The following is a 7,970-nucleotide window of genomic DNA, read 5'->3' on the forward strand; positions in this document are numbered from 1 at the left end:
TGAAATGCTTTAACCAGAGAGTGGGAAGGGCATGGAATGCCCTGCCTGCCAATGTAGTGAACTCAGCCACATTAGGGAGATTTAACAATCCTTGGATAAGCACATGGATGATGATGGGATAGTGGAGGGGGATGGACTGAGATTAGTACACAGGTCAGTGCAACGTCAAGGGCTGAAGGGCCTGTTCTGCGCTGTATTGTTCTATATTCTATGTTCCAATAAAACAGAGTTTGTCTCAGATTGGGGATGGTGATTAACTGGTGAACAACAAAGTGAATTAACCTTGTGATGGAGAACAATTGAATCATCAGACAACCAATAACTCTGGGTCATTCACAGCCCATTTACAACCCACACTGTCCTGGGATTTAATCTCCTTCCACATTTTATGGACACACTCCCTTATCCAAAAAGTTTATCAACACCATTTAATCTCCTGAGGAAAATCTATTGGGGAATACTCTCTGGATATGAAAGACAAGTGAAGAAATCTCCTGAATTTTCATCAATGCTCACATCTCCATCAACAAGACTATGCCTGGATCCCCCACCCTACCATTCTATTCCCTGTAGTATTGATTCTCTCGATCAGAACCTGCTCTGAACCAATGTGCAAACCAGGAAAGGACAACTGGATTCCTTCCTGACTCGATTGCTTACTTTTAAATGCTGACGTTGTGAAATGGATTTCAAGTTCTCAAACTGGTGGGATTTGTGAATCCAGGATTCTGGATTATGAGTGCAGTAACAGAACCCCTCCATCACTGGGTCTTGCTGTCAGGGAGATTGTCAAGCAGGATGTAATCTTGGGAAACATACTTGGGAAAGAGTGGTCACTGAACCACTCCACCACACTCCTTCAATCCCATCAGTGACTGAACAACTCCCTTACACTCCTTCAATCCCATCAGTGACTGAACAACTCCCCCACACTCCTTCAATCCCATCAGTGACTGAACAACTCCACCACACTCCTTCAATCCCATCAGTGACTGAACAACTCCCTCACACTCCTTCAATCCCATCAGTGACTGAACAACTCCCTCACACTCCTTCAATCCCATCAGTGACTGAACAACTCCCTCACACTCCTTCAATCCCATCAGTGACTGAACAACTCCCCCACACTCCTTCAATCCCATCAGTGACTGAACAACACTCCCACACTCCTTCAATCCCATCAGTCACTGAACAACTCCCCCACACTCCTTCAATCCCATCAGTGACTGAACAACTCCCACACACTCCTTCAATCCCATCAGTGACTGAACAACACCCTCACACTCCTTCAATCCCATCAGTGACTGAACAACACCCCCACACTCCTTCAATCACATCAGTGACTGAACAACTCCCTCACACTCCGTCAATCCCATCAGTGACTGAACAACTCCCCCACACTCCTTCAATCCCATCAGTGACTGAACAACTCCCCCACACTCCTTCAATCCCATCAGTGACTGAACAACTCCCTCACACTCCTTCAATCCCATCAGTGACTGAACAACTCCCTCACACTCCTTCAATCCCATCAGTGACTGAACAACTCCCTTACACTCCTTCAATCCCTTCAGTGACTGAACGACTCCCCCACACTCCTTCAATCCCATCTGCAACTGAACAACTCCCTCACACTCCTTCAATCCCATCAGTAACTGAACAACTCCCTCACACTCCTTCAATCCCATCAGTGACTGAACAACTCCCTCACACTCCTTCAATCCCATCAGTGACTGAACAACTCCCCCACACTCCTTCAATCCCATCAGTGACTGAACTCCCCCACACTCCTTCAATCCCATCAGTGACTGAACAACTCCTTCAATCCCATCAGTGACTGAGTCAGTCAAGGTCAGTGTGGCCTTGGTGAGCCCTGGGTGAGGTTCCACAACAGGGTCTTACTGAGTGAGGTCTGAGGGATAAACAGTGAAGGAGAAAACAGGAGGGAAAACACAGGAGGGGGACATTCAAGGCTGGACAACGTTCTCAGCTCAGAAACAATTTGCTGCATGTGGATCTGACACAGTCAGTGAAACATTTAGAGTGTGGTTTCCATCAATCATTGCTGATAGGGTGAGGTTACTTTTGGGTGTGTGTAACACTGCTCCTTGTTGATAAGGGCTCCGTCTAAAAAGCCATTTCCGTTGTTTAACTCGAGTGCAGCAGTGGGCCAGTTCTGTGAGCAAGCCACTGACCTGTGCTGGATAGGTGTTGGGGTTGGGGATGGGGTTGTGGGGTATGGGGGAGGGGGTGGTCAGTAAAAAGTAGATGATCGCTCTGGCCTCATCCACTGCTCAGCTCTGCAAATCATAAACAAGGATTGGCCATTCAACTGTGAAGCTGAAATTGTGAATGTTCACCATCATGATTAAGCCGAAGTAAAGACACATATATTGTATATATTGATTGAGATAGAAATAAACAAGTTCACATGTTGTGAATTCATTCATGGATGTATATATACATTAGTAAATACATAGAAAGGACAAGACAGAGATATTGACAGACAGAGTGATTCACTCATACAAGGTCAGCCCTAATAGTTCAGACAGTGTTACTGGTGAGGGTGATATACAGACACTCAGTGCTGTTAGTGATGTCAGTACAGTGTTATTAGAGAGGGTAACAAGGTGGTGAGGATACAGAGTCAGTCAGTGCTGCCTCTCACAAACTGACAGAAATCAAAAAGGGATTATTTTAATGGCATGGGCTGAGGGGTCTTTCCCATTGCCCAGAAATGTAACACACTATTGTCTCGATCCCAGGAAAGACAATTTGTGATTATTGCTCTGTATTTTACTGCTTGGTCATGGAATGTGAGCATCATCAGCTGGACTATTGTTCATAAGCAAAAATGCCCTTGAGAAAGTGGGGTGATCTGTCTTTTTGAACTGCTGCAGTCGAAACTATTAGGGAGAGACTTGCAGCATTTTAACTCAGTGATGATGCAGGAACAGTGATGTCATTCCAACTCAGGATGGTGTGTGAGTTACCGGGGGAACTTGTAGGTGATGGTGATCCCATACAGAAGCGGCCCCTGTCCATCCATGTGGTAGGGGTCATGGGTTGAGAAGGGGCTGTCGAATGAGCCGTGGTGAATTGATACAGTTGATCTTGTGAATGGTACACATTGCTGCCATTGTGGATGTGTTGAATATTAATGGTGGTGGATAGGTGCCGAACAACCCAGCTGCTTTGTCCTGGATGGTGCCAAGCTTCATAAAGGAGTTATTTGTACACGAACTGGCATCTCTCAGTCCTCTCTCTCTCAGGAAGATACCAGGACACTGACTTGTGTCTCTTAGTCACCCCACCCACTCCTCTCTCTCTCAGGGAAATATCTGCAGCTGACTATTGTCCCTCAGTTCCCCCTCCCTCTCTCTGAGGGAGATATCTGTACACTGACTGGTGTCTCTCAGCCCCCCTCTCTCTCTCTGAGGGAGATATCTGTACACTGACTGGTGTCTCTGAGTCCCCTCTCTCTCAGGGAGATATCTGTACACTGACTGGTGTCTCTCAGTCCCCCCTCTCTCAGGGACATATCTGTACACTGACTGGTGTCTCTCAGTCCCCTCTCTCTCTCTCAAGGAGATATCTGTACACTGACTGGTGTCTCTCAGTCCCCCCTCTCTCAGGGACATATCTGTACACTGACTGGTGTCTCTCAGTCCCCTCTCTCTCTCTCAAGGAGATATCTGTACACTGACTGGTGTCTCTCAGTCCCCTCTCTCTCAGGGAGATATCTGTACACTGACTGGTGTCTCTCAGTCCCCGTTCTCTCTCTCAAGGAGATATCTGTACACTGACTGGTGTCTCTCAGTCCCCTCTCTCTCAGGGAGATATCTGTACACTGACTGGTGTCTCTCAGTCCCCTCTCTCTCTCTCAAGGAGATATCTGTACACTGACTGGTGTCTCTCAGTCCCCCCTCTTTCTGTCAGGGAGATATCTGTACACTGACTGGTGTCTCTCAGTCCCCCCTCTCTCAGGGACATATCTGTACACTGACTGGTGTCTCTCAGTCCCCCCTCTCTCAGGGACATATCTGTACACTGACTGGTGTCTCTCAGTCCCCTCTCTCTCTCTCAGGGAGATATCTGTACACTGACTGGTGTCTCTCAGTCCCCTCTCTCTCTCTCAAGGAGATATCTGTACACTGACTGGTGTCTCTCAGTCCCCTCTCTTTCTGTCAGGGAGATATCTGTACACTGACTGGTGTCTCTCAGTCCCCCCTCTCTCAGGGACATATCTGTACACTGACTGGTGTCTCTCAGTCCCCCCTCTCTCAGGGACATATCTGTACACTGACTGGTGTCTCTCAGTCCCCCCTCTTTCTCTCTCAAGGAGATATCCGTACACTGACTGGTGTCTCTCAGTCCCCCCTCTCTCTCTCAAGGAGATATCTGTACACTGACTGGTGTCCCTCAGTTCCCCCTCCCTCTCTCTCAGGGAGATATCTGTACACTGACTGGTGTCTCTCAGTCCCCCCTCTCTCAGGGACATGTCTGTACACTGACTGGTGTCTCTCAGTCCCCTCTCTCTCTCTCAAGGAGATATCTGTACACTGACTGGTGTCTCTCAGTCCCCTCTCTCTCTCTCTCAAGGAGATATCCGTACACTGACTGGTGTCTCTCAGTCCCCCCTCTCTCTCTCAAGGAGATATCTGTACACTGACTGGTGTCCCTCAGTTCCCCCTCCCTCTCTCTCAGGGAGATATCTGTACACTGACTGGTGTCTCTCAGTCCCCCCTCTCTCAGGGACATGTCTGTACACTGACTGGTGTCTCTCAGTCCCCCCTCTCTCTCAGGGGGATATCTGTCCACTGACTGGTGTCTCTCAGTCCCCTCTCTCTCAGGGAGATATCTGTCCACTGACTGGTGTCTCTCAGTCGCCTCTCTCTCTCAGGGAGATATCTGTACACTGACTGGTGTCTCTCAGTCCCCCCCCTCTCTCAGGGAGATATCTGTCCACTGACTGGTGTCTCTCAGTCCCCTCTCTCTCAGGGAGATATCTGTACACTGACTTGTGTCTCTCAGTCCCCTCTCTCTCAGGGAGATACCTGTACACTGACTGGTGTCTCTCAGTCCCCCCCCTCTCTCAGGGAGATATCTGTACACTGACTGGTGTCTCAGCCCCCTCTCTCTCTCAGGGAGATATCTGTCCACTGACTGGTGTCTCTCAGTCCCCTCTCTCTCAGGGAGATATCTGTACACTGACTTGTGTCTCTCAGTCCCCTCTCTCTCAGGGAGATATCTGCACACTGACTGGTGTCTCTCAGTCCCCCCTCTCTCTCTCAAGTTAAAAATCACACAACACCAGGTTATAGTCCAACAGGTTTAATTGGAAGCACACTAGCTTTCGGAGCAGCGCTCCTTCATCAGGTGATAGTGGAGGGCTCGATCGTAACACTGAATTTCTAGCAAAAATTTACAGTGTGATGTAACTGAAATTATACATTGAAAAAATTGATTGTCTGTTAAGCCTTTCATCTGTTAGAATACAGTGATAGTTTCACTTCTTTCATGTGCAAATCACAAAACCTTTTTTTTAAAGTTGCATTCTCAGGTTAGCTGTTAACAATGGTGGTAGCTAGACAACATGTTGAAGGTGTTGGCCCCCGTGTCCTCTGTCTATGCCATGATGTTTAAATTGATTCTAATCTAACAAGTGAGATAACGGAGTTTTACATAAATTCATGCAGTTTTTGAGCTCAGAGTTCTACATGAATGTATGCAGTTTTTGAGCAAAGTACAATGTAACTCTGCAAGTACAAATTCACCCCACAAAATATATGTGTGCATGTGGGTCTTTGTCTGTGTGTGTGTGTGTGTGTGTGTGTCTATCTGGGGTGGGGGTTGTGAGTGTGAGAAAGTGTGTGAGTGAGAGAATGTGTGTGTGTGTGTAGTGAGTGCAGAGTGTCTTAAGTCTGTGAGGGGGTGTATGTGTGAGTGTGGGAGTGTGTGTGTCTATAAGGGTGTGTGTGGGTCTGTATGCACGTCTGTGTGTACCTGTGTCCGTGTGTATGTGAGAGTGTGTGTGTGTCGGAATATCTGTGTGTGTGTGTGTGTGTGTGTGTGTGTGTGTGTAGTGTAATGGTGATCACCTGTAATGTGACATGAACCCAAAGTCCCGATTGAGGCCCTCCCTTATGGGTACCGAACTTAGTTATCAGCCTCTGCTCGGCCACTTTTCTCTGCTGCCTCTCTCTCTCAGGGAGATATGTGTAAACTGACTGGTGTCTCTCAGTCTCCTCTCTCTCAGGGGGATATCTGTCCACTGACTGGTGTCTCTCAGTCCCCCCTCTCTCTCAGGGAGATATCTGTACACTGACTGGTGTCTCTCAGTCCTCTCTTTCTCAGGGGGATATCTGTACACTGACTGGTGTCTCTCAGTCCTCTCTTTCTCAGGGGGATATCTGTACACTGACTGGTGTCGCTCAGTCCTCTCTTTCTCAGGGGGATATCTGTACACTGACTGGTGTCTCTCAGTCCTCTCTTTCTCGGGGGATATCTGTACACTGACTGGTGTCTCTCAGTCCCCCCTCTCTCTCTCAGGGAGATATCTGTACACTGACTGGTGTCTCTCAGTCCTCTCTTTCTCAGGGGGATATCTGTACACTGGTGTCTCTCAGTCCTCTCTTTCTCAGGGGGATACCTGTACACTGTCTGGTGTCTCTCAGTCCCCCCTCTCTCTCTCAGGGAGATATCTGTACACTGACTGGTGTCTCTCAGTCCCCTCTCTCTCAGGGGTATATCTGTACACTGACTGGTGTCTCTCAGTCCCCTCTCTCACAGGGAGATATCTGTACACTGACTGGTGTCTCTCAGTCCCCTCTCTCTCAGGGGGATACCTGTACACTGACTGGTGTCTCTCAGTCCCCTCTCTCTCTCAGGGAGATATCTGTACACTGACTGGTGTCTCTCAGTCCCCCGTCTCTCAGGGAGATTTCTGTACACTGACTGGTGTCTCTCAGTCCCCCCCTCTCTCAGGGAGATATCTGTACACTGACTGGTGTCCCTCAGTCCCCTCTCTCTCTCATGGAGATATCTGTACACTGACTGGTGTCTCTCAGTCCTCTCTCTCTCTCACTCTCTCAGGGGGATATCTGTGCACTGACTGGTGCCTCTCAGTTTGTTGGTTGTTCACAAGCTCTTTAATTTTGAAATAATGAACCAGGACAATGTGTGACAGGATCTTTAACCTGATTATTGCTGTGGATCTGTTGCCTGTTGGAGAGAAGTGAAATCTCTGCTGGAGACGTGGACAGGAAGCTCTGTTTCTGGTTCAGTGGGTGGAGCTGCTGGGGAAGTTGGTGAACCTTCACTCACTTCACTCCCCTATTTAAACAGCACTGACTCCAGCTCCAGACAAAGGTGCCCTGAAGCAGCCGGATCTCTGGAGTGTCTGACTCTGTCTCTGCTTCCACACGGCAATGGGGATTACTCCTTATCTCTGTGTCCTCCTGCTCTGTCTGACAGGTGAGAGTTCCCGGGGCTTTCTCCCCACACAGTGAGGCTGCTTCTTCCCAGATTCTGGGACTCTCTGTTTATCTGACCAGTTTATTAAAGTGAGCTCTCTTCTGTTTCTCTGTTATTCACAGGTGTCCGCTCTCAGATCGTGCTGACACAGCCTGAGTCAGTTGTGAAAAAGCCGGGGGAGTCTGTCAGACTGACCTGTACAGTGAGTGGGATCAGCCTGGATAGCAATTGGATAAACTGGGTGAGACAGGTCCCTGGAAAAGGGCTGGAATGGTTACTTAATTACAAGCAAGGTGGCACCAGTAGCTACGCGCCTGGAATTCGAGGCAGATTCGTCCCTTCAAGAGGCTCCACCACAGTTGCCTACCTCGACATCAGCCAGTTGAGAGTGGATGACACCGCCGTGTATTACTGTGCGAGAGACACAGTGAGACGAAATGGGGCTGGACTGGGACAAAAACTCACTGAGAGAATCGACAGTCTGGGGAATCAGT

At 48.6% G+C, this 7,970-nt stretch overlaps 1 protein-coding gene across 1 annotated transcript in view; it reads left to right on the forward strand.

The window, feature by feature from the left end:
- Positions 1-7,374: 7,374 nt before the first annotated feature.
- LOC140461071 (uncharacterized) overlaps positions 7,375-7,970 on the forward strand; it is a 37,617-nt gene continuing 37,021 nt past the window's right edge. Inside the window, exons 1-2 of the mRNA XM_072555855.1 lie at positions 7,375-7,476; positions 7,599-7,968. Of these exons, the coding sequence (XP_072411956.1) occupies positions 7,431-7,476; positions 7,599-7,968 (416 nt within the window). The 5' untranslated portion in view covers positions 7,375-7,430. The remainder of the gene's footprint in view (positions 7,477-7,598; positions 7,969-7,970) is intronic.

Source organism: Chiloscyllium punctatum, chromosome 36 (genome assembly GCF_047496795.1).
Source record: "Chiloscyllium punctatum isolate Juve2018m chromosome 36, sChiPun1.3, whole genome shotgun sequence".
NCBI lineage: Eukaryota > Metazoa > Chordata > Chondrichthyes > Orectolobiformes > Hemiscylliidae > Chiloscyllium > Chiloscyllium punctatum.